At 41.6% G+C, this 24,115-nt stretch overlaps 1 protein-coding gene across 2 annotated transcripts in view; it reads left to right on the top strand.

The window, feature by feature from the left end:
* Positions 1 to 23,718, top strand: part of R3HDM4 (R3H domain containing 4) — an 81,523-nt gene extending 57,805 nt beyond the window's left edge. The window contains exons 6-8 of one of the 2 annotated variants that reach the window (XM_089673575.1): positions 5,878 to 5,963; positions 16,264 to 16,319; positions 21,266 to 23,718. In XM_089673575.1, the coding sequence (XP_089529701.1) occupies positions 5,878 to 5,963; positions 16,264 to 16,319; positions 21,266 to 21,366 (243 nt within the window). In that variant the 3' untranslated portion in view covers positions 21,367 to 23,718. The remainder of the gene's footprint in view (positions 1 to 5,877; positions 5,964 to 16,263; positions 16,320 to 21,265) is intronic. The other variant, XM_089673574.1, reaches the window with a different exon arrangement.
* The last annotated feature ends 397 nt before the right edge of the window (positions 23,719 to 24,115 follow it).

Below are 24,115 nucleotides of genomic sequence, written 5' to 3'. Positions count from 1 at the left end.
CGTACCTTGTCACATGTAGACCAAGCAGCAGATACACTGCATGTGGATGGCAGATTGGGTTGTGTGAGGCTACCCATGTCTCCTCTACATATCCACTGTGACATTTCAAAGTGTTTAAAATCTCCTTTACAGGTACTCATAGGTATAACACAACCATAAGAAGATCTGAGCTCATTCCGTAGGACTGGCATGGTGTAAACCTCTACATTTTCATACAGTTGTGATCAGATGTTTGCATACCCTTGGAGAATTTATACAATATGTACCATTTATAAATAAAACATGAGTGAGCAGGCAAAACATATTTCTTTTATTTCTTATGGGATTCATATTCAACTTTAGGTCATAACAGAATGGCACAATCATAAAACAAAACATGGCAACAAGTAAACCAATAAAATGACCCCTGTTCAAAAATCTGCACATCGTTTGTTCTGCTTTTGTATTGCCCTCTTTAGCATCAATGACAGCGTGTAGTCTTCTGTAATAATGGTTTGAGGCCCCGAATTCTTGCAGCTGGTAAAGCTTCCCATTTGTCTTGGCAAAATGCCTCCAGGTCATGCAAAGTCTTTGTTAGTCTTGCATGAACCGCACGTTTGAGATCTCCCCAGAGTGGCTCGGTGATATTAATGTCAGGAGACTGTGATAGCCACTCCAGGACCTTCACCTTTTTCTGTTGTAACCACTGGATGATCAGCTTGGCCTTGTGCTTAGGGTCATTGTCGTGCTGGAAAGTGCAAGTGCAGGAGAATGCAAATTGTCCGCCAGTATTTTCTGATAATATGCTGTATTCATCTTGCCATCAATTTTTACAAGATTCCCTGTGCCTTTTAGAGCTTACATTCCCCCCCCACATCAGTGAACCACCACCATGCTTCACAGTGGGGATAGTATCCCTGTCTCCAAACCTAGCACTTATGGTTGTGACCATAAAGCTCTATTTTTCATCACTTCAGTTACAGTGTGCCAAAAGCTGAGAGGTGTGTCAAGATGTTGTCGGGTATATTGTTAAGAGGCTTTTTGTGGCATTGATGCTGTAAAGGCTTCTTTCTGGCAACTCGACCATGCAGCTCATTTTTGTTCAAGTATTGCCATAATATGCTCCTTGAAACAAACACACTGTCTGTTTTCCAGAGCAGCCTGTATTTCTCCTGAGGTTACCTGTGGGTTTTTTTTTGTTTTGTTTTTTTTGTATCCTGAACCATTCTTCTACAAGTTGTGGCTGCAATCTTTCTTAGTCTACCTGACCTTGGCTTGGTATCAAGAGATCCTCAACTTTTCAACTTCTTAATACATGATTGAACAGAACTGACTGGCATATTCAAGGCTTTGGATATCTTTTTTTATCCTTTTCCATCTTTTTATAAAGTTCCATTACCTCGTTACGCAGGTCTTTTGACATTTCTTTTTCTGTTCCCCATCATCTCAGTATCTTGCCTGCTCAGTGTATTCACGTGAGAGCTGGCTCATTCACTATTTATACACAGACACTAATTGCAATTTAAAAAGCCACAGATGTGGATATCTAACCTTTAATTGCCGTTTTAAACTGTGTGTGTTACCTTGTGTGTCTGTACCAAGACCAAACATTCCAGAGTATGTAAACTTTTGATCATGGCCATTTGGGTGACTTCTCTTTTCATTATTAGTTAAAAAGGTGCCAAACAACTATGTGATAATAAATGGCTTCATATGATCATTATCCTTTAATAAAAGGCAGTTTTTTTGTCATGATCAGTCATATTTTCAATATCCATGCCAAAATTTCACGATTTCTGCCGGGGTATGCAAACTTTCGAACACAACTGTGTTAATATTGATGTAGCAATACCCCTGCAGGGGCTGCTTAATAATGCTTGTCCCCGAAGGTTGCAAAACTCCCGACACCTCTGGCTCTCTGGGTTCAGACATATTTCAACAGTATAGAGTAATAATGCAAGAGACACAATTCTTTAGTAACACCTTTGTATTAGACTTGTTCAAAAGCGTAGGCTACAGAAATAATGGGGTTTAGGATATACAACCCGAGTTAACACACACAAGCTGGTAAAATAGGAATAATCAAGTAACAACGTTTAACAGGTTATACAGTCATGAGTAGTAAGCTTCAACTATTTATTTGCAACACCAACAGCAAGAGGGGCAAGAAAAAGCTTGTTGAATTATTAGCAACCTCTGTGTCACCGGCACCACAATGAGGCATGCAGAGAATTACCGTATTTTTCGCTCCATAAGACGCACCTGACCATAAGACGCACCTAGGTTTTAGAGGTGAAAAACAAGAAAAAATAAATATTCTGAACCAATGGACTGCAGACACAGTACAGGGGATGACCAGAGACTGCGGACACAGTACAGGAGATGACCAGAGACTGCGGACATAGTACAGGAGATGACCAGAGACTGCAGAAACAGTACAGGAGATGACCAGAGACTGCGGACACAGTACAGGAGATGACCAGAGACTGCGGACACAGTACAGGAGATGACCAGAGACTGCGGACACAGTACAGGAGATGACCAGAGACTGCGGACACAGTGCAGGAGATGACCAGAGACTGCGGACACAGTGCAGGAGATGACCAGAGACTGCGGACACAGTGCAGGAGATGACCAGAGACTGCGGACACAGTGCAGGAGATGACCAGAGACTGCGGACATAGTACAGGAGACGACCAGAGACTGCGGACACAGTACAGGAGATGACCAGAGACTGCGGACACAGTGCAGGAGACGACCAGAGACTGCGGACACAGTGCAGAGAATGACCAGAGACTGCGGACAGTGAAGGGAATGACCAGAGACTGCAGACAGTGAAGGGGATGACCAGAGACACTGACCTTTGGGGAGGGAGGGGGAGCGGGTACCTGAATTTGACAGGTACCCGCTCCCACTTCCGCGGAGTTGCCTTCCCTCTTCTTCCCGGGCCGGCTTCTGTGACAGCCGGGTGCCCACTGCGCAGGTGCGAGAAGCGCTTCGCTTTGTGAATGGCCCGGCGCCTTCTGGGACCTTTCATGTGTCCCAGAAGACACCGGATCATTCACAAAGCGCAGCACATGCGCAGTGGGCACCCGGCTGTCACAGAAGCCACCGCGGGAAGACTGTGCAGCGCTGGAGCGAGGAACAGGTAAGGCCCTGCAGGAGACAACAGCTGAGCGGCCAGCCCGGTATTCTGACATGGTGGCCGCAAAAATACCGGACCGGCCGCTTTATATTCGCTCTATAAGACGCACTGACATTTTCCCCCCTTTTTGGGGGGGAAAGAAGTGCGTCTTATGGTGCGAAAAATACGGTATGTAAATGTATACCTGCGCATTTATTCCAGTGCATAAGTAGATATGCAGCAGGTAAAATAGGTAATGAACACTTCATTTTTCTCAGTAAATATATTTCTAAAAGTGCTATTGACATGAAATTTTCACAATGGCAGTAACAACCCATGCAATCCATACATACAAAGAAACCAAAACAAATAAGTTCATAAATTAAGTTATATGTAATAAAATGGAATGACAGGGAAAAAGTATTGATCACATGAAGAAAAGGAGGTGCAAAAAAGGCATGGAAAGCCAAGAAACCAGCTGAAATTCAACTCTTTGGATGCCATAATACACACCATGTTTGGAGCTCACCCCACAACCACCATACCAACAGTGAAGTATGGATGTGGGAACATCATGGTGTGGGGCTGTTTTTCAGCATACAGTACTGGCAAACTTCTTATCATTAAAGGAAGGATGAATGGAAAAATGTACCAAGACATTCTTGACAAAAATCTGCTGCCATCTCCCAGGATGATGTAGATGAAATGAGGGTGGACATTTTAGCAAAACAACGATCCCAAACACAAAGCCAAGGAAACTCTACCGGTTTCAAAGAATGCAAATAAAGCTGCTAGAATGGCCCAGCCAATCACCTGACTTGAATTCAATAGAAAACTATAGAAAGAACTAAAGATCAGAATTCATAGAAGAGGCCCACAGAACATTCAAGATTTGAAGGCTGTGTGACAGAATGAGCCAAAATCACACCTGAGCAATGCATGCGACTAGTTTCTCCATACAGGAGGCATCTTGAAGCTGTCATTACCAACAAATGAATTTGTACGAAGTATTAAATACATTTCAGTTAGCGTGTTCAATGCTTTATCCCTGTGTCATTCCATTTTATCACACATAACTTAATTTCTGAACTTATTTGTTTTGGTTTCTTTGTATGGATTGTATGGTTTGTTACCAACATGATGAAGCTTTCATGTCAATTGCACCTTTAAAAATATATTTACTGAGAAAAATGTTAACGTGTTCAATACTTATTTTACCCGCTGTAAATACACTAAATTGAATAGCAATGGCCTTAGAAGAGAAAAGGTTCCTTTAGCTAGAGACTGCAACTTGGGTGCTGCGATGTTTAAAGTTCCTGATATGGTGGTATCTGCTGTCTTCTGCTAGCAATGGTGGGGCCCATAAGCATTAGTGAATATGAGTAATTCAATGAAGTTAAACAGGCCATTGTACTGCTCAAAGCAAATGTCTCCTGGTAACTGAGATCTAAAGGTGTCTGCTTACAGTGTCTCTAGAGTGATGACAGAAAGAGGTTAGGCATCTGTCCACTCACCAATCCTATGAATAGCTTGGCCTTCTAGGAACAAGAGTTCTTGCTCAGGCTTTTGGCTGTTTGCAGCTATCAGCTCTCTGCTAGTTGTAGTTCAATCAGCAGGAATAAAAGATGTATTGGCTATAGGAGTACAGGTCCCAAGATCCTCTACTGTCAGAAAAACTGAATCCACTCTAACAGGGAGTGATGTAGCAGTCCCAGTACTGGGCACTAGGGGGGAAAAAGAATTAACCATAGTCTCATCTGTAAATTTCCCTGAATGGCATGATAAAGCCAGCGCCAGACTACAATTATATGCGGTAAGTCTGCTCTTACTCAAAGCAATATTAGCTGACATTTAAGAAAATTATTTTCAAGCAGTCATTTCTACCCCCAAAAATTGCTAGCGTGGAGTTTATCAGTTGCATTGTGTTTGTGTACCTTTTGAAAGCACAGCTCTACCTAATAAAGTAGGTCCAGCTGCCTATAAAGTGTTACTGAACGCATAGCTCTGCATTCAGTATATCTGGTCTCCCACTGTACACACAGCATGGAATTGCCATTATTTTAGTAAATATAAACTGCTAAACACCTTTTCTCATCAGTAGTATACAGCAGTCTTGTGACTTTTATCAGTGTCTGGCCGAGCACTGGTTAAAGCTTGCAAGAGATGTTTTCATTCTGCTCTGACTGTCCTATGAGGCTACATAACCCCTGACCCTCTATCTGGACAGTGTTGATTGGTCCTGTGCTGATCACATGCACCCTCCGAAAGGAAAAAAAAACTCTCTAGCCATACTCCCAAAACTAAGTATGTGCAGAGTGACCCCTAGAGCTCTGTACTATCATCAGATGGACTGGGGGCATTAGAAGAAGGGGAGGATTAGAGAAGACCGGATCAAACAGCCTTTTACACAATGCGGAGGATTAACCCCTTAGGTTCCACATTAAGTATAACAAGCATGCTTTCCTGCATACACTTACTGATTTTACTGTTGTGGGTTTAGTAACACTTTAAGTGCTAGTGTTTTGAGCTTTTGAAGCAAGCTAAATGCAAAACAATTACCTGCAAAGCGGCATCATTAATAGTAAAAGCAACAATACACATGCAAATGTTTCTCCATAAGATCTTATTTAAAATGTAAATTATGCATTTCACATCTGGGAAAAAAACAAATCTTAAACTCATGTCAGAAGCAAAACACATAGGTCCTTAAATGTGTGGGGAAGCTGTTGCTGAGATAGTTATGTAACATCTTGCATTTTTTCCATTTCCTCCAGGGTACACTTGAAATCTTGGAGGAAGAGATGCTCTCATTCTTCTCAGTCAGTCCAGAGTCAGTGTATACTGCCATGATGGAAAACAGGTACTGATCCTATATTTCCCCTTAATCGTTTTTTTTTGTAGTTTTTAACCAGTTCAGCTCTAGAGTAAATTTTGACATTTTTGCACATATGTATGACTTTAACCACAAGAACATTATATATTTTCTGAAAGCAGAGGCCCTGTACAATAAAAGATGATAGTTGCAAATTTTTTATGTTATGCGATATTTGTGCAAATGTTTATTAAATGCAGATTTTCAGGAGAAAATATACTAAAATGTATTTGAGTGCAAACACACACAATATAATATACTACAAAAACCCCCAAAGAAAAAAAAGGATACAGCACCTCAATGGCTAATGATCAGGATATGTTTATTGGACGTAAACAATGAGCATAGCAGTGCACATCCCATACATTCCCTCGCCCCCACCTGAAAACCAGCCTGCACCCAAAAAGGAACCCCCCCAAAAAGGTATGACCCCCACCCCAACCAATCACGCTCACCACCTGTCCAGGACACCCCCAACCCCAAGAGCAAACCCCACCTCCTCTACCCCCCCCCCCCCCCCGTAAGATTAGTCCCTCTCTCAATGCAACAGATAGTAGGAACAATCTCACCAAGTGGATCTCAGGACATCTGTGCTGGTAAACTATCATGCAGTCCCAGGTAGCAATATCCTGGGGATGAGACAGGACAGCTTGCAGCGTATCTACACCCTGAAGAAGCCCCGGTTAGTGGAAGGGTCAAAACATGTAAGCGTAAGGGTTCACGTCCTCCCTCCATGTGCTATCCCCTGCTGAGCAGCCGGAGTGCATGCTGGCTCTCCTGACCCGCTGTATGCATACTACACACTGCGCTGCAAGCTGTCCTGTCTCATCCCCAAGGTATCGCTACCTGGCACTGTATGACACTTTACCAGCACGGATGTCCTGAGATTCACTTGGTGAGATTGTTCCTACTATCTGTTGTATTGAGTGATGGATTAATTTTACGGCCTATGGATTGCAGAGTCAATCAGCTACCAGGGTGTAGGCTGGACCTGTTCGGCGCCGGCTATATGTGCTTTTTGAAGCTCTGATAACAGTCATGTGAACACAAGAGGACTTGAGCACACTGCAGACGGAGTTACATGAGAACCTTCATTTGGCACATAGTTGCCTTGCTGCTTTAATCCATTGGAATATTCTGTGGAACTGACATCATTGTTGGTTAATTGAGATCTGGTTTACAGAATTTATCATAGCAGGAATTGACATTGCTTGTGCATTATATTATTTCATAGCCTCATTACAGCAGGGTCTTCAAGGAGTTTCCATCTGCATAATGAGGGAGGACAGGGAGAGAGAAGGGAGGGCGTGTGTGTGGGGGGAGGGAGAGGAGGGGGGGTTTGCTCTGGGGGTTGGGGGTGTCCTGGGGGGGTAAAGGGTGATTGGTTGGGTTTCATACCTCTTTTGGGGGTTCCATTGTAGGTGCAGACCGGTTTTTGGGTGGGGGCAGGTGGTGGTGGGGAGGGAATGTATGGGATGTGCACTGTTATGCTCATTGTTTATGTCCAATAAACATATGCTGTTCATTAGCCATTGAGGTGCTGTATACTTTTTTTCTTTGAGGGTTTTTGTAGTGATTTTCTTTTGGATGCGCCTCCCTCCTGTCAAATGTTGTGTAGGGGGTACGGCATGAGCTGTTGTACCACTCCCAGGACAGGCTGGACAGCCGTTGGGGGTTTCCTTATACACACAATATAGTACCAATTTTTAGCAAAATATAAAAGATGAAGCTGTGTTGAGTAAATAGATACCAAACATACCAAGTCTCAAAATTGCGTGTTCCTCTGATATCACAAAAAACTACGATGCCGAAAAACCATCATAGATGACGCTTTTACAACTCATCAGTTTAGAGTAAACTAGGAGCTCTTGTGCTGAAATTACTGCTCTCACTCTGAGGTTTGCAGCAATATCTCACAGGATTGGTATGACTGCGGTTTGCATACGCATGTGCACCCTTGGGTGTGCACTTGCACATGTGTGTGGGATAATGGGGGTTTCAGCAACTTTTTAAAATATGATTTTTTTTTAATAAATTTTATTATTTTTATTTTTTAAACTTTTTTTATTTTATTTATTTTTAGTTGATTGCTATTAAAAAAGAGTTATTAAACCCCCTTATGCTTAGCATTGGGCGGGTGGCAGGTACTCTTTATTGAGTCAATAGCGATCCAATAGAACCCACTGCCCTTCACAGCATCTAACCAAGCACAGATCGGCTTGGATAGATATGTCCCCTGACGGTGCCGGTCAAGAAATGGTGGATCTCAAATCAGAAGTGATGAAATTATTTTCACTTCCGGTTTCATTGTTTACAGTGAAAGCGAGGCATGGCTTTTGGGATACATTGCTGCCTATAGAAGGATTTTGACAGTGACAAACTTGTAGCCAGACCAGTATAACCCCTCCTCCCAAGCATGCCTCAGTTTTTTGCTAGCCTCCTATGAAGATTGATGCCATTTTTTTTCTCTGCCAAGAAAAGTCTAACCTTTTTTGTTAGCTATTTTTTTTTTTTCTTCAATCAAGATTCCAATTACATCACTACTTGAGCTGGTTTTTAATACTTTCCCACTTGCCCCGACCTCCTTTGACAATGTTCTGAACACCGGGGGCAGGAAAGATCGGCTGTCACAGTGGTCAGATGATCAGGAGCCAGTCTGTACTGCCTGCCAATAATTAGCAGGGACCAAGAGCTGTCTTTCATAGCTCGGTCTCATTCCTGGGAGCACGCTGTAAGTGCACTCTCAGGACAGGAACATCAGCTGTCTAGTGAGCCACATGTGCAGCGTGTGAGCCTTAAAGCCCACCCTCTTGCCGCTGCACATGTCTAGTCGATTGTAAAGGGGTTAATCATAGCGTTATACACATTTATCCAGACCTGTGTTTCCTTAGCACTATCATTGGAGGCAATACCTGCACCCTGCTGGATTGAACTTCGAGCACCAGGCTTTGCTTTGTGGTGCTTTCCAGACCTGACCTTCTGTGTTGGCTAGTCATGGAGTGCTTCCCATGTCCAAAGCATTGAACAGCCCCAGGTGTGACCCTGTCAATGAAAACTCACTGTGAAAGCAGGATATGTGGGCTGAGTACCTAGAGCTACCTCGGTACTTGGGCCATTTAAAATTCCTGTTTTCTATTGGTTTATCACAGAAATGTTAACGCTGAAGGACTGAGAACTGAAATCATCTACTTGGTGGAGTGCCCTGCACTCTGTGCTCTTTCCCACCATTCAGCATTGAGGGAGCACCTTCCTACTACTGCTCCTGACTGCAACTGACACATGGAGCTTTCCTTGGTTTGGCTATCTTGTCCACCTACAGTGATCTAGTCACCTTCAGTCACTGGACCTAATGCTAGCTGCTGGGTTTGTGAGTATTCGAGGCTAGGCTTGTCCCCTGAGCTACATTGCCTTTGCCTTGTTGTGCAGCATGCTAGGTCCTAGACACATGGGGAGCAGCATTGTTGTGCTGGGTGCCGCAAGCTCTGGATCCACTAATAGTTTCATTGTTGCCTGCCGAGCACCCCCCAAAGGGCTTGATACTGAAAACCTGAAATTTTGTCCTCTGATTGATTCAATACAATCCAAGTCTTCCTTCAATTTATCAAGTGCATTCCCTTCCTAGGCTCTATGTCAGGGGGACTTTACCACAGTCATAGATCAGGATTTTATAAGCAACTTTGGTTGCTGACTCTAATCATGGAGATCAAATTCAGGCTTCCACACCTTTCCCGTGTAGAATTGCCATCTGATCTGCTCACGTCTTTAGCAGCGCTTGGGCCTTTTAGCTGCTAGGATTCTGATGATGAGTCCTTCGTGGACAATGCTATACCTGAGGAATCACAGGCTATTTCTCCCAAACTTAAAGGCAGTCCCCACTCTTACTGAAACAGTATGCTCCACCTGATGATCAACCTGTAGCATCTACCAGTGCTGTCTTCCGTATAGGTTGATTTAGGTTCCCAAAGACTTCTAAGACCTTTTTTGGTACACTCACTATTTGCAGTCCTTTGTGGAGACTGCAAGAATCTGGACAAGCTGTTCACTGCTTCCAAATGGCTAGCAGCCCTATGTCTTTTTGAGGACTTTGTTAAAAAGTTTGCTTGAAGTAGAAAAGTATTGTTTTCTATGTGCTGTAGCAGTGACTGTGTAATCCAGTGGAAAACGCCTGTCACCGCAATATGTGTGAAAAAAGCCCTCAACCACCTTAAAGTGTGTGTGTGTGTGTGTGTGTGTGTGTGTGTGTGCGCGTGCGTGCGTGCGTGCGTGCGTGCGTGTGTGCGCGCGGTTGTGTTCAAAATAATAGCAGTCAGACATCACTAACCTGATCAATCACTGTTTTTGGTAGAAATTATATTTCTTCATGGCAAATAATTTACTAGCAGGTGTAGTAGAGTAATAGAAATGCAACAGACCCAACAGTCATGACATGCATGCTGCTGATTCTGTGTAATTGAATCACTAATTGAAAGGGGCATGTTCAAAATAATAGCAGTGTGGAGTTCTATTAGTGAGGTCATTCATTTTGTGAAAAACAGGTGGCAATTTTTGCCCTTATTTAAGGAAGGAAGGCAGCAAAGGTTGTACATGCTGGTTACAGTGCATTTCTCTCTGAAATTCTGAGGAAAATGGGTCGTTCCAGACATTGTTCAGAAGAACAGCGCACCTTGATTAAAAAGTTGATTGGAGAGAGGAAAAATATAAAGAAGTGCAGAAAATGATAGGCTGCTCAGCTAAAATGATCGCAAATGCTTTAAAATGGCAACCAAAACCTGAAAGACGTGGAAGAAAGCGAAAAACTACCATTCGAATGGATAGAAGAATAGCCAAAATGGCAAGGATTCAGCCAACAATCAGCTCCAGGAAGATCAAAGAAGGTCTAAAGTTACCTGTGAGTACTGTTACAATTAGAAGACGCCTATGTGAAGCCAAGCTATCTGCAAGAAGCCCCCGCAAAGTCCCACTGTTGAAAAAAAGACATGCTGAAGAGGTTACAATTTGCCAAAGAGCACATTGACTGGCCTAAAGAGAAATGGCACAACATTTTGTGGACTGATGAAAGTAAGATTGTTCTTTTTGGGTCTAGTGGCCAGAGACAGTTTGTCAGACGACCCCCAAACACTGAATTCAAGCCACAATACACTGTGAAGACAGGGAAGCATGGTTGTGCAAGCATCATGATATGGGGATGTTTCTCATACTACTGTGTTGGGCCTATTTATCGCATACCAGGGATCATGGATCAGTTTGAATACATCAGAATACTTGAAAAGGTCATGCTGCCTTATGCTGAAGAGGAAATGGGTGTTCCAACAAGACAACGACCCTAAACACACCAGTAAACGTGCAACATCTTGGTTCCAGACTAACAAGATTGACGTTACGGAATGGCCAGCCCAATCCCCGGATCTTAATCCAATAGAAAACTTGTGGGGTGACATCAAAAATGCAGTTTCTGAGGCAAAACCAAGAAATAGAGAAGAACTGTGGAATGTAGTCCAATCATCCTGGGCTAGAATACCTGTTCACAGGTGCCAGAAGTTGGGTGACTCCATGCAACACAGATGTACAGCAGTTCTCAGAAACAGTGCTTATACAACCAAATATTAATTAAGTGATTCAAAGGAAAGTAAAATCTTCAAACATTTTTCAGTTTATATAGTGAATGTTTGAGTTTGTAAAGAAGAATACAAACACTGCTAGTTTTTTGAACAGTCTAATATTCACTTTTCTTCAATTTTTTTAGAGAAACAACACAAATTTGATATATTTTTCTTCATGTTTTGATTTGGAATAGAATGTGTAGTGTTCCCAATGCATTTGTGTGTATGGAAATAAAAGCTATTAGAAGGATTTTGAGCTTTATCACTTTTTTCAACACACTGCTATTATTTTGAACACAACTATATATATATATATATATAGCCCCACATTGAGGTTGTTCTACCACGATCATGGTTATGGTACAACCATAATCCTGGTACTGTTTTCTTCAGCCAGCGATTCCCTATCTTGTAAAGGTGATCCAGGTAGCAGTCATTAACCGCTTGCCGCCCTGCCACTGTATATATACGTGTGCAGGGCGGCACTCAGGCGCAAAACCACGTTTTAAAATGGGTCCGCGCTCCCGCCGTTCTCGCCGGCAGGGGGCGCGCTCCCGCCGACCCGCGGGTGACAAGATTCGATCCCGGAGGGATCAATCATTAGATTTCAGCCAGTGATCTCTGTCTGGACACATTCCGTTCCAGACAGAGAAGAAGACACAGTAAAAGTGAGTACAAAGCACTACACTAACAGTTAGAACACACCTAGGACACATTTAACCCCCTGATTGCCCCCCCCCCCAGTTAACCCCTTCACTGCCCTGTCACCAGTGTCACTGATCAGTGTACCGATTTTTACTGATCACTGTATCAGTGTCGCTGGCGACTTCCGATAATGTTAGCACCCCTCCCAGATAGCGCCAGTTTGCCCGCTAGTGCACCAGAAATCCCATTTAACCCCTTGATCACCCCCTTCCCCCCCCCCCCCAGTTAACCCCTTTACTGCCCTGTCACCAGTGTCATTGATTACAGTGAACAGATTTTTACTGATCACTGTATTAGTGTCACTGGTGACTTCCGATAGTGTTAGCGCCCCTCCCAGATAGCGCCAGTTTGCCCGCTAATGCACGGGATTTTTTTACCAAAAACATGTAGCAGAATACATTTTGGCTTAAATTTATGACTAACTTTGAGTTTACGATATATTTTTTATAGCTGAAAGTAGAAAATATTGGTTTTTTAAAACATTTTTGTGGTTTTTTGTTTATAGCGCAAAAAATTAAAAGCGCACAGGTGATCAAATACCACCAAAAGAAAGCTCTATTTGTGTGAAAAAAAGGACGTAAATTTCGATTGGGTACAGCATTGCATGACTGCGCAATTATCATTTGAATTAGTGCAGCGCTGTATAGCAAAAAAAGGCATAAATTACAGTATCTATACCATAGTTTGTAGACGCTATAACTTTCACACAAAGCAATCAATATACACTTATTGGGATTTTTTTTACCAAAAACATGTAGCAGAATACATTTTGGCTTAAATTTATGACTAACTTTGAGTTTACGATATATTTTTTATAGCTGAAAGTAGAAAATATTGTTTTTTTTCAAAATTTTCGTGGTTTTTTTGTTTATAGTGCAAAAAATGAAAAGCGCACAGGTGATAAAATACCACCAAAAGAAAGCTCTATTTGTGTGAAAAAAAGGACATAAATTTTGTTTGGGTGCAGCATTGCATGACCGCGCAATTATCATTTGAATTAGTGCAGCGCCAAACAGCAAAAAAAGGCCTGGTCATTAAGGGGGGTAAATCCTCAGGTGCTCAAGTGGTTAAAGGATGTTGTTCATTTCTTGTGACAGCAATAAAGTTGATGCAAAAAATAAAGTGACAGAGTAAAAAAAAAAAAATACAAAGGCGAGCAAGCAAGTTGGTACCGCATGCAAAAGTAGACAGTGATCGAAGCACAAATGAGGTATCGCCACAAATGTCAGAACGATGGCAATAATTCTCGTGCCAGACCTCCCGTGTGACTCAAAACTGATAACCTGTAAAGACTTTTAAAGCATTGCCTATGAAGATTTTTAGTTACTGTAGTTTGGTGCCATTCCATGGGCATATTATTTTATTTGTGACATGTTAGTTCTATAGTTACTCGGCATAATACCATTTAGATTGTACCAAGAATGTGGTATAATATTGTGTTTGTGTGCACTAAAATTCAGTAAAGTTAATTTTTTCTTAAAAATTTGCATTTGTATAAACCACTGTACAAATATCATGGGACATAAAAAATTGCAACAACAGCCATTTTATTTTCCAGGGCCTCTGCTCAAAAAATATATATAATGTTGGGGGTTCTAAGTAATGTTGTAGCAAAAAAGAAAAAAATGCAGATTGTTACATGTATGTGAGAAATGTCAGAATTGGCCCAGTTTTAAAGTGGTTAAAGGATAAGTTCACCTTTCATAACATAATACATGTTACACCCATATTCAGAACACTGTGAATGAGAAAACTACAAGTCCCAGCAGCCTTTGCGGCAGTCGGCTTGTAGTTCTCAATGAACTACCACAGCGCTGTGAGCGTCATGCTAATTCATTTAGTTTTCCTGTCAGTAAGTATTGGCTTCCCTGTACAAGGTATGAGGAAACAGATACACTGACAGGTCTTCAGGAGACCTGCATGGCATCAGGGATCTGCTGATTGTTGGTGCAATGCTTTACAGGCTCCCAAAACAAAAAATAAATGCACATTTTTATTTTTTTTTTACCTGCAAACAAATGTGCATTTATTATTTTTTTTGGAAAGGTGAACTTCTCCTCAAGTAGAAAGTATCTTGAAGTGTAAGTAGGAAAGCTGCTGCCAGCTGCTGAGTTGAACACCCTTGCTCTCTGTGTGGAGGAAGTAGTCTTGTTGCAAAGGTCTGTTATGGTCCCCTACTGAGTCAGAGACATAATTCTGATTGGAGAGCTCTGACTCGATAGGGGGAGTTGTCAGACATCTGCTTCGAGACCACTGCTTCCCCACAAAGAGCAAGGGTCCCACTCTGCAACATGCATGCAGGACACAGTAATTTCTTCCCAGGCTATGTCTAGTTTCCAAAGAAAGCAAGCTGTGGGTGCTGATTTACACATGTGCAGTGCGGATTGAAGCTCAGGTTTCACAGCTAATTGACACAGTAGCTGTTCACCGGTTCAGGTCAGGTTTACATCAGGTTCAGGACAGTATCAGCCCAGGATTTTATCCTGTTTACATATGTTGGGTTTAGAAACGGCTCCCATAGAAGTCAATAGCCTGTAATTGGCACCTGAACCGGACCACACTGCTCAGAAATCATACATGACATTTTTTTTTTTTAAACCGCACTGAATCCGCACCGGACATATGTGAACAGGCACCATAGCAAACAATGTTATTTCACATGTCATGCGGATTGGATGTGGTTCAAATCGCATCCAATCCGCATATATGTGAATGGGCACATTTTGTTTTGATGTTCCTGGAATGTATTTAGCTAATTTAAACAGTTCAATTGGGCTTCAAAAGTAATACCAGAAGATTTGGATGTCTGGCAATGTTTAATAATTGTATACATGATCAACTCCGAATTGACGTCTATGATTAGGTTTTTGATTGTTTCTGGTTATGCCCTCTGATTTATACTGGATGTAATGCCTCATAGGGTTTTAAATTGAAAGGGGGGAAAAAAGCAGTCAGACTTTTTGTGACTATGATTTTTTTTTTTTTTTTAATACAATCTGGAAACTGGCACCCATAGCAATTAAATTGTATGATATATGGAAGTTGGTTGAGCAATCACTTTTTTTTTTCTTTAAGTTACCTGTGATAACGGGAAGGAAATAATTTAGGGCATACAGTTAAAGGAGAAGTACAGCCAAAGCTCTATTAGCTGTACTTCTCCTGTCACCCGTTTTCAGCTAACAGCAGGCTCAAGCCCACTGTAGGCTGATGTCACTCAGCCAGTCCAGGCTGGGGAAAGATCCCAACTTTAAAGTCGGGATCCACCCTGGATTCTGGAGCAGCACCTGCCTTTGCTTCTCTGTGAGCTGCTGAGAGCCTGAGCCAGCCACTCCCTCTCCCCTCCACACCCCAGCTATCCAATGAGAGCGGGGGGGGACTGAGCTGTCAGCGGTGACTGATAATCACTGATCTCTGCTCACGGCGATCAGCAGTCACGTGATCGCTGAGTTCTCACCCTTAGAATTGGCGGGGGACAGATGCAGCATCCATCTAGGTAAGTATGATTATTATACAGGATTTATATAGCGCCAATAGTTTGCTCAGCGCTTTACAATATAACGGGAGCAGGGGCGGACCGACCATTTGGAAACTCGGGCACTGGCCTAGGGCCCGGGGTCAGTAGGGGGCCCAATGAGATGCCCCTGGTACCTTTTTCATAGGCTTTTTTGAGTTTGGGCAAGGACACAGGGGCCCCATGATCCCCTATTGCCCGGGGGCCCCATGAGTTGTCAGTCCGCCCCTGAACGGGAGACAATACAGCAACAATACAGTTCAATACATATATTTTAAATTCAAATTTATATAGAATGTATGCTCTGTGAATAGAAAATGGTTTTCAAGGTATATTTTTATATCTTTTTTCTTTTCCTTGATCTGTTTGTAGTCATAATTGCTATCCTGTTAAATACCATTCAATAATTAGTCATACACATTGTAGATACCTGTACATTTCAAATATATAATCTCATCTGGTTTTCTCGCAGTTACCAGCGCCTCCTGCTGCACGCTGTGTGTCAGTACATGGATCTGGCCTCTGCTAGTAAGAATTCTGGGATTTATATGGGGATGGGGCAATACAGGAAGATCTGTGGTATATTGCACAGATTGATGAAGTGTTTGAAAGGCTTTTTTTTTTTCCAAGTATGTATGTGTAAAACTAGAGGTGTTTGTTTTCTGTCTGACATGTCTGTTTTAACATGTTTACTATGTCAATTTAGCTTTTTTCTTAGCTACACGGTGATATTAAATAACTCTGCTGGATAACTGGTGGAGATAAAGCACAGTTCTGTTTTAGCGTTCTCTACTTTTGCTGTCAAGTATACAAAGTGTGTGTGTTTTTTATTTTATTTTTTTTGCCACAGCTGCCTAAACAATGCATCAGTTGTTCATTCTAAAGGCAGCTAATGATTTTATTTCTTTAGTAATGCAAAACTTTCTTTCCTGTCCATTGACCTACACAGGACATCTTATATTGTCAGGTTGTACTGCCAGCTACAGGAGGTTTGGACAATAGCAAAGAAAAAAACTGTAGGCCAGCCCAGGATATCCCCTCCTAGTCCCAGCATGCCGTACTACTGTCCAGGAAGGATTGACCTCTTTTCTTCAACTTAGCCTGTGTCCTGTACTGTATTATTAAGGTGAAGTATTCATAGGCCTTTGGTTATAGGCTTATACCTTCAGGTGATTGGACAAGGCCAGCATTTTGAATCTTCCATTTTTTGCTAGTATCCTAAGGGGGTGGATCTTCACACTCTTCAATCACTCTTCACTTAACTTGTTTATTATTTTATCTTCAGATTCTGCAATCAATGCCTTCTTGGTCTTCTATTACCAAGAAAAGCAGTGCATCCAGATCAGTGCAACCTTGGGAGCCATGCCCAGAGCATGCGCCATATGACAGCCTGTAGTGTTGCTTCGGGAACTGCATCCTTCACGGGCAGTCACCTCAGCACTATTAATCCTCCTACCTCAATCTTAAAGCCTAAGGTTTTATTTTACTTTAGATTGGATCAAGCTGCTCCAAACGTACTGTTGCCCGCACTAATACAAAACATGTGGTATGCACATGTGTCAACACTGTAAAACTGTGTGTAGCATCAGATGCATACAGTATACAGTGATGTGCTCCATCAGCAGTATGGGGACTGCCATCCTGTTCCTAGAGCAAAACCAGGTCGGGCTCAGTACTGTTCAGCCATTCATGGGAAGCCTTTTATTTTATCAATAGATACAAAGTTTCCTCTGATTGGCTGAAGTGAAGATTGTGATGTTATTTCATCAGGGAGGTACAAAGTCTTGCTGGGGCAGAGCAGATCCTATCCTGGGAAGAACGTAAGGTTCAGCCTTGTTTACCATTTACATCTCAGACATTCTCATTCGGGTGGGTGCTAAATGTGATCCTCCTGGCCTTCAGATTCACCAGCAAACTTGACAGGTTTGTCTCCAGGTACAAGTTCACCTTAGTTCGGCAAGCAAACACTTGATTGTGATCTACCTGTCGGCTGCCCACGATCGAGAACACGGCCTTGCCTCCCCCAGCCTCCACTGCCCTCCTCTTCACTGCAGAGTGGAGAGTGGGAGGCAGAACAGTACAAATTGGAGGGGGCAACAGGAGTTAAAGTGGTTATAAAGACTCAGGGTTTTTTACCTTCATGCATTCTATGCATAAAGGTAAAAAACCTTCTGTGTGTAGCAGCTTCACCACCCAACACTTACCTGAGCCCCATCCCAATTCAGCGATGTCCACGAGAGCCTCGGTTCTCCAGGGACTCTCACTCCTGATTGACTGAGGCAGCAGCAGGAGCCAATGTCATTCACAGCCAGTGAGCCAATCATGAGGTGGAGGGGCCGCGTGTGTGAATGGACACGCCAACTCAAGTGCTCCTATAGCAAGCTGCTTGTTTTGAGGGCACCTGACAGGAGGGAGGGGCCAGGAGCACCATCAGGGGACCCAAGTAGAGGAGGATTAGGGCTGCTCTGCAAAACCACTGCACAGAGCAGGTAAGTATGACATGTTTTGTTTTTGTATTTTTTTCAAAAACAAGACTTTAGTATTACTTTAACCTCTCAAGTTAACCAGCAGGTGATTGGCTGTTAAGACGCTCATCAGTAGAGTAGCTTTGTAATATGAAAAGTTAACTCTTGCAGCTCCAGTACAGTTCTGTCTCCCGCTCTCTACACTGCTGTACACCTGCTGTCAGGTAGCAGAGTGCTACCTATACAGCGCTGTGTGTTGTGTTATGGAGGATGATGTGAAGGGAACAGAGGATGCTGCTTTGGGGGGGCAGAGGTGGCACAGGACACTGCTATCAGGGGGCAGAGGACACTACAGTGGCAGGTGATGTGTGGGGGAGAGGGGGGCAGTGGGCACTACTGTGGGGGGGGGGGGGATTATGATGTAAAGGGAGCAGAGGACACTACTCTGGGGGAAGTAGTGATGTGAAGGGGTTGCAGAGAATACTACTGTGACACACTATGTGTTTTTCATGCTGTCTTTTTATTGGGAGCTTGATTGGGTTTTTTTGTTTTGTTTTTTTATTTGGTGCACTGCTGAGCCTCCATGCTCTTTGTACTACTTTGCCACAAAACTAAGGCATCCTGGGAGAGAAGGAGAGGTTATACTGGACTGCCTTTACAATTTTTATGTATGACAGTGTCCAATTTTTATGTAGCTGGCAATATAACCTGACAGTATAAAACTTCTTTGTGGAGTAAAAGAAAAGGATTTTATGGAGAGTACAAAAATCATTTTAGGTTTATCTTAGGTTTGGCCATGTCATTCCAAAACTCACTAATCTAGTGCCCAACGCCTATGATATAATGTTTTGCACTGAAAATTTTGATGTGTTTGCCAGGTCGTGTCACGTTTGGTTTAAAAAATATTTTTTTTAATAAGCATTGCTAACAGTTGTATGAATAGTTCAACTAATTGCACTCTTAAAGTAGAAATGTAGGCAAAACTTTTTTTCCATTTTTGGATAGAGTAAGGGAGGGTTATAAACCCTGTCAGATTTTTTGCCATCTGTGTCCTATTCCAGAGATTTCCTTTCACTTCCTGTCCCATAGCCAAACAGGAAGTGGGAGGAAGTCCCTGAAAATTAAGGGAATTTCTGGGGGACCCCCAAGTCACCAAAACTAGTTTCCCCAATGGAAGAGATCCCCTATAATAACCCAAAATTCGGAATTTTCTTTTATTTTCACTTTCAATAATAAAAGTAAACAGGACAAATAGAGATTGAATCTCCTTAAGGAGGGCATGGACAGCAATAAAAACTGATAGGTGTTCTAATCCATCTCCACTCTGTCCAAAACTAAACAAAAAAAAAATGTTTTCCCTTTAGTTATACTATAAAGCTGAGTTGCAGACATACTGATAAGTCTGCAAGTGTAATACCTATAAGATTTGTTTCATTTATCAGTAGAGTTGGAGTTAGAGTTGGAATTCTGCTTATCCAGTCTTGTGAGGAAGGCCAGCGTGCTTGTTGGACAATGCAAACGCATCATCACACTGATTAGGTTATTCCTCTGCCCCTCCTGTCTGCAAAATTCCCATGTTAAATTGGCAGCAATGCACAAAGGAGGGTGTTATCACAGTGTAGTGCCTGACAGCTGTATTTATTAGTGTGTGATCACTAGTATTGGAGCTTTGGGACTTGGTTTCCATAAGCGCAGGAATTTGGTAAATGTCTACAAAGAAAGAGGGGCTGATTGGATCACACTCCCACTTATGTTTTCTACCCTCCTGCATTTTAGGAATACAATTTTGTTATATGTAATACATAACTAAATTAGTGAAAAAAACACACAGGATTATATTGGTACCACACCAGATTTTATGTAAAACACTGTTTACATTTTATTGATACATATAAAAAGTTATCTAAAATACCCTATTATCAGGGCAAAGAAGCATCTTGACATGATAAAAGTGTCTACATTACATGGTACACCATGAAAGAGGGAGAATAGTAGCACCCCCCACTGGTGATGTAGTAGATGGGGTATTGAGTGCTTAATAATTCAGTGCATTTCACAGGGCAAAAGCCTGCTTCTCCAGGAAGAAAACAATAGATACATCTCTAGAATGTAGAAAAATACATTAACAGTACAATTTAACAAGACAAAATGTTTTCATTATAGATCTCTACTTGATAATACAACAAAGCTGCTGCATACCTGTTATAGGTGCTGACCAGTGTATATGAAAGCATTAGAAAAGAAACAGCCTGCATTGGATGATGACAGAAAACAGCAAGACCCCGAGATCTTTATATCCTCCTTACAGTCAGAAAGTGAATGTCATCCAAAGCTCCAATAGTGTAGACTAAGTGGAAAAAATGTAAATAATAAATGGGTATCCTATTAAATTCCCTTAAAGACACGATAGCCCAGATAAGGGGGGACCTAAACTGGACTTAAATAGTGACCCCCTGAGAACAATGTGTACAATTGGTGAACAATGAGGGCCTTCTCCCCATTCAGATAATTACAGCATGCTAGATCCTACATAATAATGTATTTGAGGGGAATATGGCACATCGAATAAATACTAATCTAGAAGTAGTGATAAGTTAAGCAATACATAAGCATTGCCCATCTCCTCAAAGATTCTATATATTTATAGTATTAAGAGTACCAAATTGTAAAAGCAAGTAAAGTTCTCTATATAGATCAATACTTTGATTCTACCAAAGCATATCAATCTATAAAGCAAAATACCCATTATTGCTGAAAGAGATAAATGTTCTATGTGGAAGAATCCTGTGGGTCCTCCAAGAGAATAGTGATCTTTTTTAGCTGCTTAAAGAAGGTCAGCTTTAAATACGACCAATGATAATTTTCCATAGAATATTTGCTTGTACAACTGATGTTCAAATTATATTGTAAACAGTTAGTGTTAGTGACAGTTTTGATTTTAGGAGGCAGTAAATGCTGTCAGTACTATCACCCTCATTTCCATTATCTTTCTAATTTTTCTTATTATAGGTTCCGACTTGAAAGGCAAACGTCAGATGCGTGTGGTGAACAGGAACAGAGATTTTTGCCCCCCGGAATTGCTTCTCTCTGCCTATCTGCAAATGAAATGACACACAGAGAAAGAGATGGATGCTCGAGTCAGTTTGACAATGCATTTAAATTAAAGGGCTTAATGTGATACTAAAGGTTCAGATTGTATTTTCTTTTAAATAACTAACATATACTTACCTGCTCTGTGTAATGGTTTTGCACAGAGCAGCCTCAGTCCTCCTCTTCTTGGGCACTCCTGGCTCCTCCTCCCTGCAGAGTGTCCCCAGAGAAAGCAGCTTGCTCTGGGGGCACTCATGCTTGCTCACTCCCGAGCCATCTCTGTGTGTCTATAAGACACACACAGAGCGCACATCTCTGCTGGATGTACAGGCAAGCAAATATAGTAACAGGAAGAATCTATAAACTACCACAGCGCCGTGGTAGTTCATTGTGAACTACAATCCAATAGCCGCTAAGGCTGTCTGGACTTGTAGTTTCTCATTCATGGAACACAATGAATGAGCGACGTGGCCAAGCGGAGCTCCGCACAGCCTCGTTTTTTTTTTTACAAATCTGACAGCTGCTGAGGGGGGAGAAGATTCCCTACTAGCTGTCAAAGCAGGGGAGCGGGGGCCAGTCTGATCATAACAGGTTACATGTTACACCCTAAATATGGGTTTAACATGTAACATGAAAGCTGAACTTCTCCTTTTAAGGTTTTTTATCTTCATGTATAGAATGCATGAAAGTAAAAAAAACCTTCAGTCTTTAGAACTACTTTAATAACATTGGTACAAAGAACAGCTCTGTGCAATAATTCACAGTAAATTTAGCGCAGATGCTGACTACTCAGAAGCTACTGTGTGGTTTGGTTTCTCTGAATTATTGCATACTTGTGTTCTTTCTACTGCTTGTAATGCCCTTCAGAGAGTTAAGCAGCCCATAGATGATTCAGTTTTGTTTTGTTTTTTTGTTCAACTAGTGGGTTGAACAAAATAGCTGACCTGATTCCCACATCCAAACATTTGAGGTACGTGGAGAAATCACTCCCATTGTGCTCTGCCAGCGGGGAGACGTCAGAATACAATGATCAGTGCCGCTGCCTATAACCTGCTGCACTAAGTTAGGAGCATTTATCTGACAGGCTGTTTGCACAGAAGTTAATTGGTAGATCAACTTCTGTGCAATAACTGTACAATAATAATACATGGATCAAAATTCAGCCAGTTCCTGCTGAACCTGCCAAATTTTGATCCACGTGTGGCCAGCTTTATTTACATATATTGTATTTGCTTGTAAATTTGTTAAGAACCAGATAATACCATATACTGCTCACAAAGGTTTCTGGTTATATAATTACCTGGTTGCTATGATCAAGGGCCTGTTCACACTAGTCCAGTCCGCTGCAATTCATTAAATGCAAGTACGGTAACACGTGTTCGTTCACATGTTAATTTGTGTTCAGTCTTCCCATTCAGTTGAAAGGGGTTCCCAACACACTGCAACAGACCGAAAATTATGCATGAAGCATTTGGGAAGTGCAATGAGGTGGTGTATAGGAGTGCTTTTGAGAATAAATGGCATTGTATCAATGCACATAAATCTTTTTATCCTGCATGTTACCACATTGAAATAGTGTGAATAGGTCCTTAGTCAAATTTAATGCTAAATGCACTGTTTGTAAATAACACTTCTGGCAGCCCTTTTGCTTTGACTTTGGTTTTATATTTTGTTTGTATTGCTTTTGTTTGGCTCTGAGTCTTAAGCTGCTTTGTATTTATTCTTGATGCTCTTTCAGAACTTGGTATAGTCAAATAAATATCATCTGCAAAATTCTTTCTGACAGATGGGCATAATATGGAATGTATTATTTGTAAAACTGTACATATGTAATTGTATAGATGGCTGCACAAGCAGGCCAAAATCTTATAGTCCAGAAGATTACAAATGCTGATGTATACCAGATTAGTAATCATGTCACTGCCTATGCTTTTTTCAGTGGTTTACATGATTTTACTTTTTGGTGCCCTTTTAAATTGGGGTTCTCAATCTATAAAATGGCAAACTTACCTCTTGATTCAGAATATGGTGCTATTTTGTAATACAAATAAATAGGGAGACACTGTCATGTATGATCTGTTATCCTTACCACATTGTGGTATCTTAATCAAACTAATATTTTTGTAAATCTAGGCTATATTTTCAGATGTTAGGACTGAATCTATTACCTTATTACAGTGCCATAAAATGTTAGGATGAGTATGCAGCATTGAGACCTATTCATATGATTTTGTTAAAACCTTTCAGACTTTGTAAGGCTTGCATGCAGCCACCTGGTTTTAAATGATCTCTGTGGGTAATGAAAATGGAGTGAAATCTGTGCTTATGTCACCAATCAGTGTAATACGTATGCCAATACAATATAAACTGGAGTTTCTTGTGTCTGTGTATTATTTATCATGATACTAGCTATACTATCTTGCTGGTGTTCTCTACTTTTATTCTCCCATTTGATATTTTTGACACATTTGCCTGGTACAGCACTTAACATGATTGTAAACCCTCACCTTTCAAACAACCTATTTAGTTTTAAAAAAAAAATGAAAGACAAAACAATTGTGTACAGATATAAACAGCATTATAAATACTTTCCTTTTTTTTCTAAGTGATCACATTCCCTCTAAGTTTCTTATGCAGCTCAGAACAGAGACCTAAGCGAGGAGAACCATCAGCACACTGGATTTCCTAGTGAATGGCTGTGCAGGGGGTCGTGTCAGGACAAGTCTGATCCTTGGGGGAGAGCAGGCTGAGTTCCCAGCACAGCTAGAG

This window comes from Staurois parvus, unplaced genomic scaffold (genome assembly GCF_062004578.1).
Source record: "Staurois parvus isolate SC_StPar_1 unplaced genomic scaffold, SC_StPar_1.0 ptg000141l, whole genome shotgun sequence".
Lineage (NCBI taxonomy): Eukaryota > Metazoa > Chordata > Amphibia > Anura > Ranidae > Staurois > Staurois parvus.
This window is presented reverse-complemented; position numbering and strand designations above follow the sequence as displayed.